At 37.4% G+C, this 25,423-nt stretch overlaps 1 protein-coding gene across 4 annotated transcripts; it reads left to right on the top strand.

Annotated features, from left to right (window-relative positions):
* The first annotated feature begins 1,106 nt into the window (after window positions 1-1,106).
* On the top strand, window positions 1,107-24,842 carry LOC122666301 (DNA replication ATP-dependent helicase/nuclease JHS1). 4 transcript variants are annotated; one of them, XM_043862492.1, is made up of 34 exons: window positions 1,107-1,567; window positions 1,674-1,841; window positions 1,928-2,173; window positions 2,262-2,324; window positions 2,533-2,742; window positions 2,839-2,892; window positions 2,986-3,047; window positions 4,096-4,228; window positions 4,399-4,509; window positions 4,625-4,721; window positions 4,954-5,036; window positions 5,284-5,349; window positions 6,189-6,344; window positions 6,487-6,542; window positions 6,657-6,714; window positions 6,804-6,914; window positions 7,004-7,060; window positions 7,328-7,462; window positions 7,550-7,801; window positions 8,485-8,559; window positions 8,960-9,081; window positions 9,208-9,280; window positions 9,363-9,467; window positions 9,624-9,791; window positions 19,056-19,125; window positions 19,222-19,373; window positions 20,520-20,597; window positions 20,683-20,775; window positions 20,864-21,001; window positions 23,089-23,128; window positions 23,221-23,294; window positions 23,470-23,607; window positions 24,002-24,121; window positions 24,639-24,842. In XM_043862492.1, exons 1-34 carry the CDS (start codon window positions 1,232-1,234, stop codon window positions 24,804-24,806), a joined length of 4,068 nt encoding a protein of 1,355 aa, XP_043718427.1. In that variant the 5' UTR covers window positions 1,107-1,231; the 3' UTR covers window positions 24,807-24,842. The 4 variants fall into 4 exon arrangements, with proteins under 4 accessions (XP_043718427.1, XP_043718428.1, XP_043718429.1 ...); XM_043862493.1 differs by lacking the exon at window positions 7,550-7,801; XM_043862494.1 differs by lacking the exons at window positions 1,928-2,173; window positions 2,262-2,324.
* The last annotated feature ends 581 nt before the right edge of the window (window positions 24,843-25,423 follow it).

The following is a 25,423-nucleotide window of genomic DNA, read 5'->3' as shown; positions in this document are numbered from 1 at the left end:
GGGCCTTTTGCTATAGGGATTATAGATAATGATTAATGTTGCGCTAAACAAACTGAATAATTTGGAGCATTCACAGGCGCTTTGGGAGTTGATTAATGCAGGGATTTAGTTCATGGTATCGGTGTCTGTATTAGTAACCACCAAAATTGATATGGATCGGCTATATCAAGCCGAATCAAACGATTTTGACCTACAACATTCCGATATTTTATTTTTTTTACTATCCCTCGATATTTTTGCTCCAAATGGTTGGTTTCGATCGATCTATTTGTTTTCATCTCTTATGATTTATAAAAAAACAAACCAATACCGAATCAATATTTGATCTATTTGATATGCTAACATACATACAATCATTACTCAATTCGATGAAATTCTTTGAATATTTAAGGAGATCTTCTATAATCAATCAGGTTCGTTGAATGGGATCAATTTGATTTTTGACACCCTATAGCAGATGAATTCTTTGTTGATAAAGTAGAAATTCTACATTAAAGTTGTACATGAAAATAATGATATTTGGATAAATTACATGTCACCCCTTGATTTTCAAATGAAACTTAAATCACCCCTTGGTTTTTGAAAATACTCATCCGTCCCCTTATACAGTAACGGTGTTAGTATTCTATTAGTTATTGGTGTGAAAGGATTGTTTTACCCTTGTACTAAAACATTAGAGTTAAATTTACAATACAAGGGTAAAATCATAAATCAACTCTAATCAAGGGTAGTTTAGGAATTTACATTTATTTAACTGGTTGACATCATCACTTACCAGCATAAAACTAATGGTATGACAAATTTGGATAAATTTGTCATATTGGGGTCTGATGCATGATGCAGGGGTGATTTGAGTATTTTCAAAAACAAGGGGTGATATGAGTTTTGTTTAAAAATCAGGGAGTGACGTGTAATTTACCCATGATATTTTTAGAGTGTATTTGTGTATTTGTGTATTTGCATAAGTGGTGTAATTTAAACAATAATGTGATTATTATAATATTACGATTTTACCCTTTAAAAATATCTCCTAGGGCAAAAATAAACATGCATCACTAGTGATACTTTATTAGTATTTTTCTGTCTTCCCTCTTTATTAGTTTTGGATTCATTTGTTTGGGCGGGAAAGGAAAGCAGTGAAGGAACTGTACAAAATATGATATTCTCTCTCTCTCTCTCTCTGTCTATGGAGAAAACCATCAGGTCTGAGTAAATCCTAAAAAAAGCATCCATGGCTCCAAGGAAGAAATATGGTTCATCTTCATCATCAAAGAAATCAAACCAAAACCACCAGCAATCCCAACCTTCCAAGTTCGGAATCCAACATTTCTTCGATCGCCACACTCAAAATGTTGCTCTATCAGCCTCTCAAAATGCCAAAACTCCCCAACCTCTACAAACATCCGTTCCCAAAAACCCTTCTCAGAGTACACCTCCCTCGAGTCTCACGGCAATCCCCGCCGCAACCTTTGTTGAATTCGGAAATGAAGAAAATCCAATCGAGGTCTCGCCTCCACATGTCTCCAAGTCAGTTCCATTCAAACGCTTTAAATTCTCACCTGGAATGGTTAGTTGTTATTTTCCTCAACTTTCTTGAGAATTTTAATCTGTTTCGGCATTTAGGATTTTATAGTTCGTTTATTAATTTTTTTTCTGTGGTGTTGTTGTAATAGTTGATAAAGCAGAGTCAGGATGATGGAGGTGATGAGATCACGTGGAAGATCTCTCCGGTGAATGAGCGGCTTCAAGCTGTCTCCAAGCATTTGCCTGAGATGATGAGAGCTTTGGCTGATGCTTCAAAGCTGAATTCTTTGAATTTTCACAAATGCTCGCAGAAACAGGTGGGTTTTACTTGCATTATCTTTCTGTATGGCTAATCTTTGATTGCAGTATTGGTAAACATTTGATCACATTGGTGGTGGTACAGAGTCCTCCTGGTTCAGTGGGAAAGCTCGAGACTTGGCTTTCTTCACCAGCACCAAAAGCCCCTGAAAGATCCGTGATAGTCTCAAAAAAGATTTTTCCAAGAGCTCTTGAGCCAGAACAGGCAGTGGAGTTCCAGGGTAGCTGTGTAACCTCCAGTGATCGGAATAACACTGGTGCAGTTAAACATCGTCAGAGTCCGTTCAGTCCTTTCCGGACTCCCCCATCGATGTCATATGGCCCAGATGATGTAATTGAAGTACTATTCTATTTCTATGCTTGCCAAATTGCCTGGATGGATAGTACTCTAAATCATTTTTATTTGTATTGAAATGCAGCCTGTTAATGGCAGCATGTCTAAAGAAACAGGCGATCAGCCAGGTTTACGGCAACACAGAAAGGTTCCTAAATGCAACTTTAAGCTTTTCTCCTTGCTTGTTTGTGTGTGTATATTTTGATATTTTAAGGGCCACTTTATTTGTTTAGCCTTTTCTTATAGGTTTTGTATTATTATTACACCTTATTGACAATGTGCAAGTCAAAAGATTGTATCGCATAAATTTGTTCTGGCATTTCATCTAACTATCTTATTGTTTCTCATATTTGTAGGCATTGCTTGAACTCTTAGACCAAGTGGAAGATGTTATTGCAGTTGAAGAATCAGTAACTAATGACCTGGAGGCGAATTTATCAATAAGTCAAGGAGACAAAAATAATACGATTTCTGTGGAAGCTGATACTGCACCAAAGACACTGGCTAAGTTTCCGCCACAGAGGTTTAATAGGAGATCCTCTGAACATAATTTGCTTGTGTTGGAGGTTTGCCTTTTATTCCATTCTCTTATTTTTTTTATTAGGGGTGATTGATGAGATCTTCCAAGAGATTGATGCTATTTTTTCATGTCCCTACTGTAGGTTTATGAGAAGCATAAAACTGGTGATTCATCCAGTGATCTGTCCCCTTTTAAGGTTCTTCTTGGACTTCAATCCTGAAATCATTTCTCTTCTCTTTGTAGACTACCCATAACGTATTAAATGTCTAATGTTTTTTTTTTTAATTAGGTTATTCGTCTATTGAATGAGCAATGTGGGGAGGAGCAGACTTTGCATTTGCATGATGAGTGGTAAGCACTTGGATTTCTATGGTTGGTCCTCTTGAGCTTATCACATGTTGATTTTGTCATTATCATCTTTTCTTTTTTATTTTTTGTATAAAATCAAAATTTTTGCTAAGTGGTATGACGATATGTTTTGGTTTTTCAATTAGGGTGTCCTAAGAACCCTCTTCCCCTTGGTAAAAGAAAAAAGAAAAAGAAACTGTTCTGAATTGATACCTCATCTACTGCTGAAACTGAAAATTTCAATTAATTAAATTATTGATTAGTATCTTGGTTATATAGTTCCTTGCTTTACAATTGGATGATATTTTATCAACCAATTCAACTTCACTCTTTTCATCTTACCATTGGATATTTTGATAAAAAAGTAGGATGAAAAAGGGTGATGGTTTAAATAACAGAGAAGCTTATTTTCTAAATATTGCCATGTTGGATATTGCATTTGTGTCAGATGTTGATACCATGACAACTCTCTCCAATAAACCCTATATAATTTTGATGGCAGGTGTCCAGCAAACACTCTATTTGAGTCAGACACAGCAACTGTGCTGTGTCTGTGTTACCAGGGCTTACAGCCTTACACTACAAAAAACGTACTTATAGCTGGCCAGTTAAAAGAATAATGAAAGCCAGCTGATTTCACAGATAAAACTATCACTTCACCTGTCTCATATTATAGAGTCTGGTATTAATAAACACATCCAGGCTAATTGAGCTGGTCTGTGTTACTGGCCAGTTAAAAGAATAATGAAAGCCTGCTGATTTCACAGATAAAACTATCACTTCACCTGTCTCATATTATAGAGTCTGGTATTAATAAACACATCCAGGCTCATTGAGCTGGTAAATAGTCCATCCTAAATGTTTCTTCTTCTTGAACTTAAAGTAGTTATACAAGACTGATAGTTCTGCTTCCTATTTTTTCCCAACCTAAATACACTGGGGTCTTAAATATTTTTATCCAGTATTTCTATTTACCCTGATTGATTGTTTTATTGGGTAAATGGTTTGGTCCTCTAAATTTGATTTTTAACCAGTGTTCCTTGACTTTTAGGTTTAACAGCATCATTGGACCTGGTGATACCATACATGTGATTGGAGAATTTGATGAACAAGGAAAATGTGTTGTGGACCATGACAATAATCTTGTCATTGTTGTTCCAGATATATTGGTATCTGGCACGCGGGTAATTATTATCTCTTGCTCTGAATTCCTTGCTAAAACTTCATTCATGAACACTATACTGGTTTTCATAATATTAAATTCATAAATGCAATAAGTACTTCTAAGGTGCTTTGAGAACTAAATGTTGTCTGTCCTTTCCTGTGATGGATGCTAACAAATTCAAAGCTATAGGTTGCTGCTAGTTTCAGCTGCCCCAGGAGAACTGTGTTGGATGAGAGGCTAAAATGTAGTGAGCATTCAACTGCTGCGTTGATTGGAACCTTGCTTCATCAGATTTTTCAGGTTTTATGATCTCAAGAAGCCTAATATTTCTCAAAATACAAGATTATAGTTGCTGCAAACTAAATTTGGCATGACATGCACCTGCTTTTCATGTATAAATTCTTTCCTTCTGTAGGCTGGACTTCTTAAGGAGCTTCCCACGAAAGGTTTTTTAGAGGAATATGCCAGAATAGTGCTCCAGAAAAATGTTGAGAGCTTGTATGCATGTGGAGGTGGATATCTGTAAAGGATAATTTAAGATCTCATTTCCCCCCTTTTTGTTCTAGATGTTATAGGATTAATTAAATTGCACACCCTTTGAAGTATGTATTCAATAGTTTATCCTTGCTTTATTCCTATTAAGTGTTCTACTTTTGTTTTTTTTTTTCAGATGAAATAGTATTAAAACATCCCTAGATTCCCCTCCCCCTAATGGTCTTAACATCTCTTATGTGGATTGTGCAGTAAAGGAGAAGGATATGCTTATAATACTGATTGAGGCAATTCCAAGAATAATGAATTGGCTCATATCCTTTAGGCATTCAGAGGTACTACACTAGTGGTTAACTGAGGCTGTTAATTTTTTTCAATGACATAATATGCATCAATTTAGTCCAGCTGTTGCTCTGATTCAAATAAATCATTGTTTACAGTTGGCCAAGTCTAAAAAAAGTAGTAACCATCTACCCTCCTTTATGCTATGAACATTTCTCCCTTTCCCCTCCCTCCTTTCTCCCCTGCTGCCTACTTTCTTCTTATTCCTCATGCTAATGGTTTTGTCAAGATCATTGACAGAAAACAGGACTTCCTACTGTTGCTTTTGGATCCAATGGTGGAGAAAAAAAGGTCACCATAAGTGAGGTATGGTGTTCATTTGGTCTTGTTCAGGTGCATAGGCAAAGTTTTGAGTTTAATTTCATGCATCTTCATGTTTACGTGATGTGCCCATTTTTTTTTACAAATATGCTTATTTACTTGAGTGCATTATGCATTCAAGCACGGATGTGGTTTGCTCCAAAAACCAAAATTGTTGACTTGCATAAGAAATATATCAGTAACATCCCACAATTAGGAAAAAAACTATTGAACGTACCCGCACTTAAAGTTGAATTACAGATTTGACCATAAAAAACTCCCTCTTTAGATTATTTACATATATCTGCTTCTAGATTGTTTTGTACACTTCCTAAACAAGTGGCACAAATTTGCATCCCTATTCTAGAATTTTATGATTATCTATTTATTCTTTACACCCATTCATGCAGATGCCCCTCTTGTCCTCCTACCTCTCTTAATAATAATAATAATAATAATAATTATAATCATAATCATAATCATGATAGTAATAATAATAATAATAATATTAATAATATATATACTAGGGAGAAAGAACGCTACCTGGTCATGTGCGGCCCCTGCGCCCAGACACAGGGCAGCGCGAAATGACCACCGTGCTCCCATGAAAAGGAGGAGATCCCTGGGGGTGTGGCAGTCATTTTGTGCAGTCCTGTGTCTGGGGGTAGGGACTGCGCGCCGCACACGACCAGGTAGCATTCTCTTTTCCTATATAATAATAATAATAATAATAGTTATTATTATTACTGTTAGGTTATAGAATAGATTCAATTCTTCCAACTGTTCATTTGCTTATATGCAGACTCAATGTATCAGGCTTTTGAGAGGTTTATTTCAAAATGTAGATAATAGATATTGAGGAGATGGCATGGGCCCCAAGATATGGTTTGAAAGGAATGATTGATGCTTCTGTTCGAGTTAAAATAGATTCGGAGACCAGTGGGGCCGAGGAGAAAATAATGCCTTTGGAGTTTAAAACCGGTAAAGGAACCACTGGCCAGGTAACTTTACATCCACAACAGAACATGTTGAAAATGAAAAAATGGATGAGATTTGGATGTAACTCTTTTTTTCAGTCATTAATGTAATTTCCACTTTTCATTTTCATGATGGTAATGTAATTCATATTTATCTCTTGTACAGTCTGCTATGGAACATTGTGCCCAGGTGATCCTATACACTCTCCTAATGTCGGAAAGGTATGTCTAATTAAACCTTTGTTCCCTCAATTTGTGCGTTATATCTTACTTTGAGGATATATAATGAAGGTGAAGTCTTTTTGTTCACTTTCTACTTGTTCCTTCTTTTTTCAGATACTTGGAACATATTGATTCTGGCCTTCTTTATTATCTCCATACAGATCAGACACAGGTAAGTTTCATAGTTCCATTGCAGTTATTATTGATTCTGCATGTACGTGAATTAACCATTTAACAATATTTCCATATTATTTGGTCTAGGGAGTTTTAGTTCGAAGATCTGACTTGGTAGGGCTAATCATGCGCCGTAATGAACTTACAAAAGATATCCTAAAGGCATCAACAACACAGCAATTGCCTCCAATGTTACAGGTTTGCATTGCTGAGCTATTGATCTTCTATTTTCTACATATTAATTAGCAGGCTTGCTATTTGATTTTATGTTGCATCTTCACTTGCAGAATCCAAATATGTGCAAGAGTTGTCGCCACCTTAGTGCTTGTACCATTTATCATAAGGTAAAATTTTATCCTTATCAACGATTAGGCTGAACTAGTGGGTGAGCCTTGGCGCAATGGTTAAAGTTGTGCTATTGCAACATGTTGGTTGCGGGTTCAAAACTTGGAAACAGCCTCTCCTGTGAAACAGGGGGTAAGACTGCATACATTGGCCCCTCCCAGACCCTGTGCACTGGGATGCTCTTTAACGATTAGGCTGAACTGCAGTGTAACAAATACTTCTATTGAATATTGGATCCTTGGACTAATTCTCCCTACCATGATCAGGCACATGGTGGCAACACAGAGAGCAGTGGATTGGGTGATGTCTTTGACACACATGTCAAACACTTAAGTGGTACTCATTTTGGTTTCCTTAAAAAATGGGATCGGTTGATTGACTTAGAAGCCAAAGAGATGCAGGTCACTTTCACACTAAGTTTTTAGGGTACTAATACCCAATCAACCATCACTTAATTCTTTGTACTCATTGTACTTTGACTACTTCAGGCTGCAAATAGAAAGATCTGGCGTTCACTTGGTCTTAGGAGTGAACACTCCAGTGGCCTATCTTCTGTTATTCTTGATGCTTCAGACAAGCTCTTCCCCACTAATTGTCCCAAAGATGGCAGATATCTCTACCGGTTTGTACGTCAAGATTTGCCTAATTGTGACCAAGAAACAGATAATGGGCAGATTCTAAATGCTGTCTCTTCTCCAATAAAAAACCTGGATTGCACACTAAGAAGTGGGGACCATGTGGTATAAACTCTTCTCTCTCTCTTTAACATTTTTTAATTTAGCGGTGACACCTATCATGTGGACAGATGTGGGTGGGTCCATGTGATAGAGGACACAACACTATTTCACTGGCCAAGTTTCATCCTTAAAAAGTAAGGGAAGTGATTAAAAAGTGAGTGCAGACTGCAGAGTGACAAAAAAATTATAAAACTGCAGCTTAGATGACAAAATACCAATCTTATAGTTTTTCTAAACTTCAGTGGTTTTTTTTGACTCACTTCCCTAGCTCATTTAGGGTTGAAACTTGATTAACTACTCAATCACATGAATCCACTCGTGTCTATCTATGTTTTGCCATGTTACCGGTGTTTGTAATTGATTCTTTGTGATTTATATTCTATAGATCGTGTCTGACAGGAACTTGTGAGGTACTGTGCCATATGATGTTGGAAACCCCTTTTAAGATGTTATGTTTGCTACTGTTCAAGATGCATATTACTTATATATTGACGGACCTGTTTTGAATGATCTTTTGAAATCTTTTTACAGATGTGTGCTAAATATAATATTTTGTAAACTCTCATATGTCCTTGATTTCCCATGCTAACATTCATCTATACATATGTACTTAAAATTTCATGAGCTGCTGCATGTAATTAAGTCTTATTTCTTGCTTTGTATGTTCTTATCCTTTTTGTGTCTAGATACTCAGCACAGAAGCTGGCCATGTCGCAGTTGCCAATGGAGTTATAACTGACATCAGTCGCTTTCATGTTTCTGTAAGAACTATACTCTCCATGTTGTGATTTCTATTCTTTTTGTTTATTATGTGTACCATTTTGATAACTTTTAAGAAGAGAGGATAGGCACACCACCCGTGTGTGGTAAGCTAGTGGGCCGCACCAATGCGGAATGGGGCATCATACAGGAGGGGCAGGGGGGTCATTTCAAAGGGGGGAGTGAAAGATAGACACAGCGCCCGCTAGCTTGCGGCACATGGGCGTGGTGTGCCCAGTCTTTTCCCTAATTTTTAATACCGGTCAGCTGCTCAATATAGTTTCATGCCGTAATTAGCAGGGAATATTTGTAATTAATGCTTCATCATTACTATGTAATATTACATTAGTAAACATTCTTAGATGTCATGTGTTTTTTTTTCCTTTACAAAAATTCTCGTAGGTATCCTTTCCTCGACGCTTACGTCTTCCGGGGAACAAATCTTCTTTAGAGATGGGAGATCTCCTTCAGGAGGTGTGGCGGATTGACAAGGATGAATTTACCACCTCTTTTGCAATTATGAGGTTTTTCCTTCCCTGCAGCCTTCAATATTCTGAGAAAACTGTTGTAGCTAGGATGCTTCACTGTGGGGAAGGGGAAAAAAAATTGGATGCTAACTTTCTGTCTCGTTCTTGCTTGTGTTGATGAAGATTCAACCTTATACAACTGTTTGTTCAAAGTGCCGAAGCTTCTCGTCTTAGAAAGATGATAGTTGATATTGAGGTGAATATTTTACAAAAAGGCAATTTGCTCAATGCTCTGCTTGGTGTCACTATAAGTCACTAATACCTTTTGACTTTTCCAGGCACCCAGGTTTGACAGTGCAGGTATATTCAGCCAAGATCCAGCAATATCTTATGTCCGGTCAGAGAAGAATCTAAACAAGGACCAGCGCAAAGCCATCCAAAAGGTACTTATCTGTTCAGCTCTTTATGCTGTGTTTTCATGGTGTCCCATTTGTTTTCTGTTTTGCATGTCAATTAGTTATTTGTATTTAGTATCTGGTTGTTGACATATTATGTTTCTCAAACAAGTAGTGTCACTTACCAGACAATATTATCTGCAGATACTTACAGCAAAGGATTATGCTCTAATTCTAGGAATGCCTGGAACTGGCAAGACTTCCACTATGGTGCATGCTGTGAAGGCATTGCTGATGAGAGGTGCATCCATTTTGCTCACATCATACACAAACTCGGCTGTTGATAATTTACTTATCAAATTGAAAGCTCAGGTTGTCTCTGATTCAAATGTATTTTGTAATATATTCTAATGATGATAGCATGTTCAGCATTCATCTAAACTTATTTCTTTTTTATCTGCAACCATGATTAACAGTGCACACTCTGAAAGGGAGATGATTTTCTAAATCATCATGACTAGTATCCCCAAGTCGACCTAGAGTTGATCAGCATGGCTAATGGCTGAGGGAATTTCATTTATAAGTCTGGCCCTTCCAAGTTCTAGTAGTCGACTCGTGAAATCACACCCTTTCCTCAAATATTAAAAATTTGATTCATATTACTTGTCAGAACTATTAGACTTCTTGAAAGTGGGTAGAGAATTAATGTAAATTTTTTTAAAAATGTTATAGAATCAGAGCTTAAGAACCAAGATCGTGTAGAAGAAGAAAGAGAGAGAGAGAGAATAACTACAAGTTGCAGACAACTCTGACGGTAGACTTGTTAGATCCTCCTACTGTGGGTTAGTGATATATTTATAATAATAAGAATCAATAACTACAAGTTGCAGACAACTCTAACTTATGTTATTACACATAAGCTCTTACGAAGAATAGACAATGGACAATGACAAAAAAACAATAACTATAACTAATAAATAAAAACCACTAGTAATAAACAAGGACCATAGCTAACACCTAACAACTTTAACACTCTCCATCAAGGTGGAGCATATGTATGTGTGTGTGTGTATGTATAGATCATATTTTAGGGCTGATTTGGGAGTAGCTCCGATACATGAGAAATTACGAGAAAGTTGTTTGAGGTGGCATGGCCATGTTCAATGGAGGCCTTTGGATGCTCCAGTATGGAGGTGTGATTTGATTCAGATTGAAGGAACTAAAAGAGCCAGAGGCAGGCCTAAAATGTCCTTTGAAGAAGTGGTGAGGAAAGACATGCATAGCTTAGTCCTTGTATCAAATATGAACTTGAATAGAGCTGATTGGAGGGCAAGGCTATTGGAACAATTAGAACAGAAATAATCGTAAGTGCCAAACTTGAACTGACACAACCGTTGTAGAAGCCAGTGGACACCAAACAACAGAACCACAGGAGAAAAACTTCTTCCAGTCGCAGCGCCATGTAAACATATCAGCCACATGCAGCAGCAACGAAGAAATTTTTTCGTGAAGAAGAAATCCAGAAAACAATATAAGTGGTAGAAAATATCATCTGCAGGCTAGATAACAGTAGCAGCAACAGAAACAATAAAATCCCAGGAAATAGCAGCTACAGAAGATGAATAAATCATTGCTGTTGGCTAGAAATCTGAAATCTAGAAGATCTTCAGACAAGCAATAGGGAGTAATCTTCAACAGAAAGAACTCCAGGTAGAAGGAAATCTTCAACAGAAAGAACTCCAGCGAGAAGAAATCCACAATAACATATCTTCAATAAGAAGACAAATAACAAATCTTCAATAAGAAGAGAAACAAATAACCTCCAATAAGGAGACGGGCAAATAATCTCCTATAAGGAGACATAGGAAAATAATCTTCGATAAGAAGATAATGTTCAATAAGTAGACACCAACATGTTAGGAGTGGTCTTGATAATTCCCAGCATCACTATTCTTCCCCTCACGTGTAGCACTACACATGGACAAATAACACGGGAAGTACAATAAATAACCAAGAAAACCAACAATGGCCGGACAATATCATGCAAAATTATCAGCAGCAGTTAAGCACCACTGCAGGAGAAATCAGCAGCAATATCAGCAACAATATAATAAGAACAGATCAATATCAGTAGCAGCGCATGACAGATTAACAGCAGGTTCGTGGGAAGGGAAAATGTTGAGTCAATATAAAACCACAACTATAATAGCCACAAACAGTGAATAATCATAGCCATAACCCACTGGTGGCAATATCACTGCTGGATCAATCAAAGATCGGAACTTCCATAAAAGAATCTTGTAGAATATACCTGATCATTCCATCCTTTTTGGATTATTTTCCACATCACTAGAGGGGACTTCGATCCAAATTTCACATACTTTTGTGGTGATTACATCCTGCTATTACAATTTCTACAATTCTGGGTTGGTATTTCGGTTTGAGGGAACTTACTGCTGCGAATTACTGTTGGTCTCTCAGATCAATATTCTTACTCCCTACTTGAGTTATTACTACAATTGGTTGCCGTTTTACATGCTGCCCTTGATTCCTATATTGCCAATTTGTATGATGGCTGATCCCAAGGCTCCAGTTGACAGTATTCACATTTATATTATCAGTGAGAAGATGTTCAATTTCAAGCAAGACAAGAATATATCCCAAACCTATGATCTTTATGAGAAGGTGTTCAACTTCAAGCAAGGGGATAAGTCCCTCACTGAATATTTCAACAGCTATAAGGGCATTATAGAGGAACTCCAGATCCATCAACCACGTACTACTGATCTGGAGCAACCAAAGCTTCAACAAGCTGAGTTCCATGTTGCAAAATTTCTAGCTGGTCTCCATCCTGACTACCAGGCTGTCAAAAGTCAGCTCCTTCTTGGTGAGAAGGTACCTTCATTGAATGAAACATTCTTTCGTCTTCAACGTTTGGTAACTGCACCCAAAGTTGATCTTTCCCCCACTCTTCAGGAAGGTTTAGCCTTTATTGTTAACAGAGGACGAGGTAATTCCTTTCCTAGTAGAAGCTATGGTAAATGGAGAGGTCGTGGTTGTGGATGTAATGGTCATGGTTCTAGTGGACAACAATTTGATAGGTCTTCTCGATATTGTACCTTCTGCAACAAGCCAAATCATACTGTTGACACATGTTGGGCCAAACATGGTCGACACAACTGGGTAAATGAGTTAGCCAATTCAGCCAGTACTGATAGTACTATTGAGCGAATGATCACCAGTGACACCATACTTACATCTTCTTTTGGAGAATCTGCCACAGATCTACATCTATCTCTCATGATGATTATTAATCGGCTACTAAAATGGCTCCAACTACTTGAGCATTTGCTTCTATTTCCACTACTACTTTAGCACATACAAGAAAGTCAGCCTTCCTTACTACCACCCCTTGGATTATTGATTCTGGAGCATCTTCCCACATGACGGGTAAGTCTAACCTATATACTTCCTTATCTTCTATTCCACATTCAGCTCTTGTAATTCTTGCTGATGGTTCCTTTACTCATATTGTTGGTCATGGAACGGTATCCCCTATTGCGTCCATGACCTTATCATTTGTTCTTTATGTTTCCAAATTACCACTGAGTCTTTAATTTGTGAGTATATTATTTGGATGGCACTGGACCTTCTACTGCAGCTACTACATCTACTAGTGGACCCTCTCCTCTTCAGTGACATTTCGTTTGGGTCATCTATCCTTGTCTAAGCTTCAGTTGATGGTTTCAAGTTGCAAGTCCATCTCTCCTCTTGAGTGTGAAGTGTGTGAACTTAGCAAACATCATCGATCGTCGTTTCCTCCCCATAGTGATTCTAAGTGTCACACCCCGGCCAGGTTATTAAGGGCCAAGTGTGGCGGGATGTCTCTGACATCTAGCCAATCCCTAAGGATCACAAGTGCAGTACCCTATTCACAATCATTGCTGACAGATACAGTAATCAGAGGCAGCGGAAACAATTTAATTAATAGAGATAACATCATTAGTAAGAGAAGTCTAAATGATATTTCATTTATATAAATGATAAGGCTTGTGATACAACTATACAGTTCTCAAAGGTAGCACAGAGTAAAAGTATACAAGAAACTATACTATAACTATATAAAGCATTTATAAAGCATAAAAGAGTGGGGAGGTAGCCTGGACTATCAGGCCAAGATCAGGAGGTTGCGCAATCATCACGTGCGCACGAAGTATCGTGCATTTCAAACTCCAGCGCCGCAAAGCCAACATTAAAAGTAATTAAATCACCTGAAAAATAAGAATATCCACAGGGGTGAGCTCTCCACTGAGCCCAATAAGGGGGAGGGGAAGCACACATACACAGTAAATCATGATGCATGTCCTAACTAGTATGCTCCTAGCATAGTTCTAAGTCTCATGAGGTTTAAGTACTACGAGAAGTAGATGCTAGCCTCGAAGAGAACCCGCCAGGAAAGCATGGCACAAGGCAGCTCCAGACGTTGGTCACCCGAGCGAAACCATTCTACTACGGTGAGGACCTGCCAGATCGGCATGACACCAGGCAGCGGACCCGACAAACCCTCAATGACCAACCTTGTCTGTTTATTCCCACAGCGGAGCGGACACGTTAATATGGGACAGAAGATGGCACCCCGGCATGTCCCTTCTACGCACTCATGGGTCGTCCAACACCTTTCCCCTGTTAGTGGGCGTAGTACTGGGTTATAAATAACAACCTAACCCAGTGCAATCTAATTATGATGTTACAATCATGGATTGAGTTATAGAGTACTGATTTCCATCATCAATAGTTTCACATAAATAATATATCAGTGCAATGCAATGCAACATGCTCATATGCAGCCTAGTTCACAGTGCATTCTAATGCATTAAAAACAAGCTAGGAAACTATATGTCTCAGATACAGTTATAATGATGCATGGTATGACAATCAGCACAACATAGAAATTAAGATGATAAACACACAGAAATTAAGGTCAAGATCCCCTTACCTGTAGTTGTAGCTAGCCTAGGTGAATAAACTCCAATAGGCAGGCAAGAACAGACCAAGATAGTCCTAAATATGAGACAATACAATTATAGATTAGTTATAGAAGGAATCCTAGGTCAGTTACCCACCAACAATCCAACAAACCGACTAGAAACAGTAGAAACAACCCTAAACAACATACCAAACACCATGCAATAGGTTTTGGGATGGTCCAAGGTCAAGTCCCAAGGGGTCTAGGTCATAAGGGCACAAAAATGGGGGAGCCGGATGCAGACTTCCAGGGAGCCGGTCAACCGCCCTTGGGCCTGCAACAGCATCCGGGTCAGTATCCGAATTTGGGGGTTTTGCTTCAATTGGCCAGATCTTTGCATGCATGGCCCAAATTAGGAGTTTTAACATTAATTCAAGGTGGGTCAATCTATCTTGGGTTCCAATTTCATATTTGGCTTCCTAATTTAGGGATTTCATAATTTAAACATAAATTAGTTGACTTAGGGTTTATGGTTTGCCATTAGAAACAGCAACTGGGCTGATTAGAGGTACAACCATGAAGATTCAGGCATAGCTGAACCTAAACAGCACTAAACAGTAAGAAATTAGGTGGAACTTCCACTGTTTAAGCTTGGATTAAAAGCTTTAATGGCAGAAATCTATTTAGGCATAGTCTAGGCTGAAATTAGATCAAATTTAGAGGAGGAGGAGATGGAAACAGCAGGGATTCTCAGAGCTTACCTGAAATCAGCAGCAAGAAGGGACGATGGCAGCTTTGCCTTTATGCTCCAAGGTCTCTAATGGAGGTCTCTAAGCTTCCAACTCAAGTCTAAGATGAATTTCCAAGGTATGCTTCTCATTTCCCTTCTTCTTCTTCTCTTTTTCTTCTTTCTTTCTTATTCTCCAAGGCTGGAACGATTCTAGTTCCTCTTCTCTTTGTTGGTGAATAATGAATAGTGTAAAGAGGGTTATATTTATAGAAACTTAAGCACTAAGGGGTAAATTTGTCTTTTAGACAGAAATTAGATTTAAACTAATTTCTAAAATAGTTTATAAACCTGAATTTGTATTTATTGGTCTATTCTATCCATAACTTGATGCCTGCCGACATTAAAGGTCATCCGAACACGGGTAACTGTCTGGAACAACATTCCCCACTGGGGAACTGGGTCCCACAGTGACAATTTTACTAAAATACTCTTCTAACCCTATTTGGTCGTACAAAACGTTTTATAAATATATTTTAAATTATACTTACATTGAGTTTAATTAAGGGGGAGGTCCTGCAGCCTGTCCGGCCAGTAGACCAGACACAGGTAGCTTTGGTGCGGGGTCCCATAAGGTTAAAATTACTATTCTGCCCCTAATACACTAATTAATTAAAAATACAACATATATACATATAAAATGGGATTCTTACCTGGGATTCGGCCTAAGACAGAGAGAGGTTTCGCAGGCCATCAAACCAGCATGCCAAGCACAGGAAAAAGATGTGATGTTGCCCATAGCTTGAGGTTAGCATGGGAAATATTGAACCAAAATCTGAAATCACTCGGGTTCCAAAAGTTCAATTTTTTTTTTTTTTTTTTTGCGGGTTTCACACTAAGAGTCGGTCTTTATTTTTGTTAAACATCTGATATTTGGGGTCCTTGTTGTGTCAGTAATAGGTTGGGGTTCTCTTACTTTGTTACTTTTGTGGATGATTATTCCTGATTGACTTGCGTATATTTGTTGAAAGATCGTTCCGAATTTCTTAATGTTTTTAAGAATTTTTATCAAGAAATAAAGACTCAATTTGCTTCCATTAAGATTTTCAGATCTAATAATGTCCTTGAGTATATTCAGTGTGAAATTTCTAAGTTGTGTTTAGATAATGTTATGCTCCATCAAACGAGCTGTTTCGTATACCCCCCAACAGAATGGGGTGGCTGAACGTAAAAGCACACTTGCTAGAAATATCTTGCTCCATTATGATTCATATGAATGCACCTAAACAATATTGGTGTGATGCTGTCCTTACTGCCTGTTATTTGATCAACCGGATGCCATCTTTTGTCCTCGATAACCAAGTACCTTATTCTCTTTTATATCCTATCGTGTCTCTGTTTACTTTCCCTCCCCAAGTATTTGTTTGTGTGTGTTCTGTTCATATTTTACAACCTCATATCAATAAATTGTCTCCCCAGGCGGAAGTGAAATTTCTTAGTTATTCTCACACTTAGAAGGGTTACAAGTGTTTTGACCCTGTAACTTATTTGCAATTTCTTAGTGCTGATGTCACCTTCTTTGAAAGTACTCCTTTTTATTCTTTGCTTGTCTCATCTCTTGTTTCTACTGATAGTTGCCCTTCTATTCTTGCTATTGTACTATTTGGTGCTGCTCCTCCATTGCATGCTCTTCCTTTGCCAGTATATCAACGTCGTAAGAAGATTGTGCCTTCTACTTCAGCTCCTGCTCCTGTTCCACCGTCCATACAGTATGATCCTGTTCCAACTGTCCTACAGATCTCCCCGTTGCTCTTCACAAAGGTATTCGCTCTTGTGCTAAAATTTTTTTGACTGCTTAGACAGTTATATGTCTCTTTCTCATCGCCCATCGTTTATGAATAATTTTGTTTTCATTGTCTACTAACTCTATTCCCAAGAATCATTAGGAAGCTTTTTTTCATCCGAGGTGGAAAGTGACTATGGAAATGGACATGGATGCTCTTTTGGCTCGCCAATCATGGACTTTTGTAGAATTGTCCCCAAGTAAGGATTTTGTGTGTTGTCGTTGGGTCTACACAATTAAGTACAATCTTAATGGATCCGTTGAGCACCTCAAGGCTCGGTTAGTTGCAAAGGGGTACACTCAGACTTTTGGTGTCGATTACTTCGAAACCTTTTCTCCTGTTGCTCGTTTGAATTCTGTTCACGTTCTTATATCTTTCGCAGTGAAATTTGGACTGGACTTTATATCAAATGGACATAAAAAATGCATTTCTTTATGGTGATTTACAGGATGAGGTTTATATGGAGCAACCTTTTGGGTTGTTTCTTAGAGGGAGAATTCTGCCCGTGTATACAAGCTACACAAGGCTATTAACGGGTTGAAACAGTCAGCTAGAGCTTGGTTTAACAAATTCAGCTCTAGTGTTACTCGTTGTAGTTTTTTCCTATGCTATCTAACCACAAATTGTCCGGCGCCATGCCTTGAAAGTGGTTGTTATTGTTGTTTAAGTGGATGATATTATTATTTCTGGGAATGATGCTTCAAGTATTGTAAAAGTAAAGTCCTATCTTCATCAACATTTTCAGATGAAGGATTTAGGTCCTCTCAGTTTTCTTGGTATTGAAGTACCAAGGAGTAAGAAAGGAATTAATCTATCACAACGGAAGTATGTGCTAGACTTCTTAACTGAAACTGGTATGCTTGCATCCAAACCGGTTGATACTCCCATGGATCCACATTAGAAATTGGAAACTTCTAGCAATGAGGAATTTGAAGATAAACGGTATAGAAGACTTGTCAGGAAATTTATTTACCTTATTGTGACACGACCGGATATTTCTTTTGCTGTTAGCGTTATTAGTCAATTTATGCAATTGCCTCAGAAGGTTCAGTGGGAGGCAGCTTGTCGTATTCTGAGATATTTAAAGAGAGCTCCAAGTAAAGGACTCACTCATCGTCCTCATTAGACTATTGATCTGGTAGGATTTTCTTATGCTGGTTGGGCTGGATCAGCTGGTGATAGGCGGTTTATCACATGGTATTGCACATTCGTTGGTGCCAATTTGGTTACCTTGAGAAGTAAAAAAGCAGACAATTGTGGCTAGATCCAGTGTTGAGGTTGAGTATCGAGCTATGGTTCACACTACAACCGAATTGATGTGGTTGAAGTCATTACTTCAAGAGTTGGGGTTTCCAGTCACGTCACCGATGAATGTGTTTTGTGATAACTAGGCAACTATCTATATTGCTAATAATCCAATGTTGCATGAAAGAACTATGCACATTGAAGGTGACTATCACTTTGTACGGAATGCCATCATAAAACTAGCTGATTGTTACTCCATTTGTCTCTTTTGCAAATCAACTGGGTGATGCTTTTACCAAACCTCTGTTTTGCCCTGCATTCAGGAAAGTCTATTCCAAGCTAGCATGGGTGACTTGTATGCTCCAGCTTGAGGGGGAGTGTTAGCAGGATGCTATAATGTACCAAGGGGTATATTTGGAATATGCTACATAGGGGGGGTGTCCCTATCGTGGTTTGGTGTCTTTATTGTGTTGTTTTCCGAATTAGACTAAGACTTCTCTTCTTACATAGCTAAGTATCTAGAGTAGTTTTTCTTTTGTTATTGGGATTCCTACTTGTTCTCTAAGTTGGGATTCCTAGTTCTCTAAGTTGTAGTTCTTCTTCTTAGTATAAATACAATCAGTAGGGGGGCTGCTGTGTTCATTGAGCCTGTGTGCTATTCTCAGCAGTCTCACCTTCTTCTCTCTTTGTTTCTCTGTGGTTGCTGGCATTTAGTGAAAGGTATTGTTACATACATAAAATACAATGCAAATCCGTCTTCATCTTGACATTCTTTTTATGTCTGACCAAATTGTCTTTTTATCTTCCAAAATGTGGGATATCTTTTCTAATTTACCTGATTGTGACTGTTGCAGGGCATAGATTTTGTACGTATTGGAAGATATGAAGCTGTGCATGAGGAAGTTCGTGGCCACTGTTTTTCAGGTCGACAGATAACCCCATTTTTGGCAATTGTTTCCTCACCACTTTCCCTGATTTGGATCCTGTTTAACATGGTTTTATCTTAATTTTGTCTGATAGCGACGGGCACATGCAGTGTTGAAGAAATTAAGCTAAGATTAGACCAGGTCAACATTGTTGCAGTAACTTGTTTGGGGATAACTCATCCCCTGCTTGCCAACAGGAGGTTTGATGTTTGCATAATGGATGAAGCTGGACAGATTACACTGCCTGTATGTGTATTCTTCTTATTAATCGCAAATTGGTTTACCTATATCAACCTGCTAGTTGATTACCCCTGTTTGATATTGTAGATTACTTCAGTTTGGCAACTTTGAGAAACTAGAATTCTAGGACTTGATTATCGTCCAAGGAATGCCAAATCTTACTTTTACTGAGAATGGAATCATGTTTAATGTATTCGTCATATAAATAATCTCAGATGGCTACATTGTGTCCGTCAAGTTCCAAGATGGTAAACACAATTTCTATGGTAGAGCTCATAAGAGTCTGACTAGTAGCAAAGTTGGGAAAACTTCTTAATGGTTGAGGATTTTCTTTATATGCGTGTTGGGGTGGGGGTTAATTCTCAACCGGTGGACATGATGAAGATGGCATGTAGGTCTGTTCTATGTTTGAAAGGAAACTAGTGACTGGCCTGCTGTACATTTTGCATTTTATGATTATATGGATATTTTATCAAATGCACCCCCTATAATTTCTTATCTTATTTATCATTTTTGGTCAAAATCCCTCCTTGACCTCCCTCCTCTCTCTCTCTTGTACTTGTTTAATGGGATTCCTATAGTGCAATAATTTAAGTAAGCAAGTGATTGTACATCATTTCATCTTCAATGTAGTGATCAAGGCATTACTCTTTCAGTTTTGATGGTTGACTAGTTACCATAATAAATTAATAATAGTATTGACTTTCAGCTGCCATTATTCTACCTGATTTTATTTTTCCTGTTGGAAATCATCAGTTTTATCTTGCAAACTTTCATATGAAGCTATGCATGAACTGCATTTATTTTGGCTTATTAGTTTTTAGTTTATGGAAATATGAATCTCAAATAACTGTAGACTTCTTCATCACATCATATCAAAATTTTTAATGAGTGGATTACATTGCTGACTTTCACTTGATGCAATTCCTCATTAAAAAAAAACATTGTTGACAATATAGTAACCCGCAAGATAGTATGGTTTCTTTATCCAGCTTGTAGAGAATGGTATTGGGTTAAAATTTACTTTGATTTCTTGTACTGCATTCAATGTGATGTGTATTTTTAGTATACGTCAATCTGTTTGAACTTCTAAAAAGATCCTTTTACATGCTCTATATTTGGCATATGTAATGATTGGATTCTTCTATTCAGGTATCCTTGGGGCCCTTGATGTTTGCTTCAGTATTCGTGCTTGTTGGAGATCATTACCAGTTACCTCCACTCGTCCAGGTATAAATTGATGTAGTTAATGCTCAAAGCTTCTTCACTTAATTGACTTATCTGTAATTTATCTGTTTTATTCTGTTATTTATAGAGCACAGAGGCTCGGGAGAATGGGATGGGAATAAGTTTGTTCTGCAGACTCTCAGAAGCACATCCTCAAGCAATTTCAGCATTACAATGCCAGGTAATTCATGATTAAACCAGATTATTATGCTTGAAATTTTGTTATAATTATGTAAAAACTGACAGGACATGAATTTTAATACATGAAGTATCGAATGAATGCTGGCATCATGGAACTCTCAAATGCCTTAATATATGGGAACAGATTACGCTGTGGTTCCCCCAAAATAGCAAATGCAAAACTCCAGTTTCTATGTGCAAAGCCCAGTATACCATGGCTGAAGGAGGTAAGCTGAACAGTTTGCAGAGTGCTTTTTTTTTGTTTGAAATTATGTTTCTTTCATGCAATTCTACAGTCTGTGAAGTCTCTGCAACTTATACAGATGTAGTCTTAGTGGAATATAAAGCTTTTGTATGACAAATGAGTGAGAACCTTACATAAAAAACATTTTCAGATTGGTTTGTTTGCTGGGTTAGTAAATAAAATGATCTAAATATTAACCATGTAAGAAAAACATGGTTTAAATTGATGTTAATGGGGTTGGCAGCAATGGACCTTGAATGTTATTCTTTTGTTATAATATCAATTATCAGCTATTTATGGCATGTGTCTAATTTTAGTAATGCTAATCGTGAACTTTTAAATGAAACAATTACTGTACCATTATAATTCCCGCTGTAATGATATTGACTGATAACATATTATATATATATATATTAAATGATAATGACTGATGATGTATGTTGTGGCATCAACATTTACCATATATATAACAATGATTATTTGATTAGTCACAATATTTTTAGAAGCATTACCAAGTTAAAATGTTATTTATTATTTTTCTTGATGAGATGCAAGGATTCAATATCAAATAGTAGTGAGATTAAAAAAGGTAATACGAGATGGATATAACATATCATATTGCTTTTTAATGAATAATTAAATTTTTTTTTTAATAACAACCAGCAACGGTACAAGGAGGACAAGCCTTAGGGCTCTGAAGCATCCTTTTAAAAACATGTACCCGTTACAATCCTTAAGCATCTCTTGTTTAGTTAACTCATCTGCCAAGGCATTCATTGGTCATGGCATTGATATGAAAAAATGGTCAATGGCTTCAATAGCAAGGTAAGATGGTGCCCAAGATTGCCATGAGTGGATGAGAGCTGACCATAGTTAGTTAAAATGGGAACGGGAAAAAAAACTTTGTTAGGTACTGTACGTTTAAAACAGCTCAAAATTCAAACGGGACGGTGAAAAAGGTCAAATATTTTGAGAACGGGACAAAAACAAAAATGGATGGTACAGGTTTTAAACATTTAAATTTGAAAAATACTAAATCAATAAACGACAATATACACATAAATTGTGGGAACAACTCATGTCTTATTAATTAAATGTTAGTATTTGAGGTTTGGGCCAAGCATATATAAAAATAATTTAGTTTTTAAAAGTGCCATTTTATTCTCTCAAAAAAACGGCAAACATGTTTAAAACTTTTGCTGTTTTTTAACGTATCATTGAGATCAATTCAGAAAACAGCCAAAAAAGGGACGAGCAATAAAATGGTGTTTAAAACATGTTTTGAACAAACTATAGAGCTAACCATTGCCAATGAAAGTATCCACCCTCTACCCTCACACTTTAGCTCTTAACAGTAGAGGCTACTTGATACCCAAAAATGAGAGCTTTGCTCTTAGTTATGGTGGAGTGCCCTTCCCTTTTGGGACCTAAAAACACCTTAATAATTGCCTTTCTCTAAAATTCGCTCCAATGTTTGATCTCTATTGGTTCTGTGATGTGCTTCCTCAAAATTGAGCTTTCTGGAAGGAACCCTATGGAGGGGAGGCCATTAGAACTTTGATATTTTGAGAGCAGCAGGAGAGGAGGCATTGATCTCTCACAAGTCATGTATGACAGTGGCTGCAGATACACCCCAGATTGTACCACTAAGTTAGCCTTGAAAAGAGAAAAGGTTCTGTCCAGCCGTGGCGGGAGCTGGAGCGTCCAGCCCCGCTAAATGATGGCAAAAACAGGGGTGGTGTGGTCATTTCACAGGTGGGTCCCACCTGGGCCCCACATGTGAAATGACCCCCCCTGTTTTTGGGGTGGTTCCCAAGCGCTGGACCGTCCAGCTCCCGCCACCGCTGAACAGGAGCCAGGTCCCCTGAAAAGGCTCATTAATCATGGTGCTCAACTTTGGAATAGAGCTATTGTTTCCCTAGAATATCCTATTGTCCCCTTACGGGTGAAATACTACAGTCACTAAGAGAAATAAATACATAACAACTAAATGTGAATGCAAGATTGATATCTTAAATACTTTTTTATGACTATTGAATTTGTCTTAACTTCTATTGTAAATTTGTGCAGGTCTTGGATCCAAACAAACCGGTTATATTTATTAATACAGGTTCCAAAATTTCTTAATTATTTCTTTAGGATCCAATCAAGATTCTCAGTATATATTTTGAGCCCCTTCATGAATCTGTCTTTGCATCATAGATATGTTGCCTGCTTTGGAGGCAAAGGACCAAAAGACCGTAAACAACCCTAAAGAGGCTTACATTGTTGCAGAGGTATGGTCCTTGTGATTAATTCCTGCCAATAATTTTTAACTGCAATGTTTCTTCATTTTCTACTGGTCTTAAACTGGATTCTCCGAGCTTACTAAATTTGTTGTTCATCATTGTGGTGTTGGAGATGCTAGTATTTAAACTTATCCTGTAATGCAAACTTTGTTATTGTCTATAGATCACTGATGAATTAGTGAACAAAGGTATTGCTGAAGAAGACATTGGCATTATTACCCCCTACAACTCACAGGCAAATCTCATCCGGCGTGTTGTATGTGCAACCTCTGTGGAGATACATACCATTGATAAATATCAGGTTATATATGTTACATATTTTTTGATGTTGCTTGCCCTTCTTTTCTCTCCTTTAAGAACTAGCCAGGTTTTCAACATTCTTCAACTTGCTCATGTTTAGCCTTCTCACTATGTGCATTTTCCCATAATAAACATGTAAGAAATTTTGCATGCCATATTATTGTCAAAAGAGTTTTGCTTTGTAGTTATCCCCTTATTTGAACTGAGTTGAATTCTTCTGATTAATCACAAAATTTGTATTCCTGTTTTAAATTTTAAATGGTATCAGTGACTGGAAAATTAAGTTGGCACCTTTTTATTATAATAAATGAAGTATTTGAATGATCTGAGATTGAATATTGCATCAACTTAAGCTTTCTGTGATTTGTTATATGCATTTTGTATCAAATGAACAGGGCAGGGATAAGGACTGCATACTTGTATCTTTCGTAAGATCTAGTGATAACCCAAGGGCTTGCAAGTCTTCACTACTTGGAGATTGGCAGAGGATAAATGTTTCCCTGACACGTGCAAAGGTAGACAGCTCATCATGTCTTCATAATGCTTTTACAATCTATGCAAGATGAAAATGTCATAGGTTTTCGTTCTTTTTTAAATATAAGTACACATGCTTAGAACGAAATTCATATATTGTTAGAAAAATGCTTAAAATTTCTCTACCACCTATTTGAGTACATACAACATGCTCTAGGGTCTCCCCTGAGCTGGCCGGCAACTCAGTTGGCCTATCATGCAGCTCACAAACAGGTGTTGGTCTAGTCGCTTGTGACCTTATTAACTTAGTCAAGAAATGGGTACAGTTAGCCAACCAACTTCCTGTGATTGGGAACATTGGGAATCTTTTTATGTGCTCATAAATGGTAATAAGACTTAAATGATTCACTAATTCAACTTCCAACACCTGTATAGACATCTTAAGCTTCTCAAGTAGATTTCTATTGGACTAGAGAAGTATGGGCAAAATTGATGAATTCCCTCTTAAGCACAAGTAGAGCTTCCAAGTAATATTTGGTTGGTTTGGTCCTTTTGCAGAAGAAGTTGATCATGGTAGGGTCGTGCAAAACTGTTTCGAATGTTCCTCTTCTGAAACTTTTGATTGAAAAGGTTGATGAGCAATCTGGTATATTTTGCATCTCTCAGAAGGATTTCCACCAATCAGGAAAGCTGAAGAGATGCTCACAGCAGATGCATGTATTATAGTACCATGCTCCCATAATTTTTTGTTGCTCCTGTAACAAATTTTTTTGAAATGTAAATTAGTCCCAATGAGAGAAAATGAATACCCTCACCAATATTCTCGTCCCCTTTTCTTGTGGAAAATTCTTACTATTTTTCTTCAGTCTAGAAATGTAAATTACTCAGCAAAGAAAGTGGATTCATGTACCAGAAATCTGTTACTGTTCTGTTCAATCTAGAGATGTAAATGAACTCAATGTGGAAAGAAAGATTCTCTCTCTCTCTCTCTCACACACACAAAAGTAACAATAGATACTTTTTTAATTAGATTAGATTAGATGTGGATGCAACTTAAAAGTAAAATAGAAATTACAGAAGAGTTCTATTGCAAAAATAAGGAATCAAGTATAAGATAATAAGGGTTAGAGAGGACCATTTAACTCAATGGTCTTTTAGGGGTTCATTCACCCACGTGTGGGACTCACCCCTCACAAGAGTATCTCAAACTCACATTGGGGAATGGCATAGCAAGAGTACAAAGGTATTATAAATCATTCACTAACTCTTCTACAAGTCAAAATACGTATATATTATATTATATATAGTCCAGAAAAAGAGTTGTTTAAGTTGTTAGCCCAATA

The sequence above is a fragment of the Telopea speciosissima genome, chromosome 6 (assembly GCF_018873765.1).
Source record: "Telopea speciosissima isolate NSW1024214 ecotype Mountain lineage chromosome 6, Tspe_v1, whole genome shotgun sequence".
NCBI lineage: Eukaryota > Viridiplantae > Streptophyta > Magnoliopsida > Proteales > Proteaceae > Telopea > Telopea speciosissima.
This window is presented reverse-complemented; position numbering and strand designations above follow the sequence as displayed.

What these genes read in the sequence shown, in the direction of transcription:
- LOC122666301 (XM_043862492.1), top strand. Translation starts at nt 1,232, where the DNA reads ATGGCTCCAAGGAAGAAATATGGTTCATCTTCATCATCAAAGAAATCA. An exon ending in TAAGAAGTGGGGACCATGTG is followed by an intron (nt 7,802 to 8,484) that starts GTATAAACTCTT and finishes TTTTGTGTCTAG; the next exon opens with ATACTCAGCACAGAAGCTGG. An exon ending in CTGGACAGATTACACTGCCT is followed by an intron (nt 19,374 to 20,519) that starts GTATGTGTATTC and finishes TCTTCTATTCAG; the next exon opens with GTATCCTTGGGGCCCTTGAT.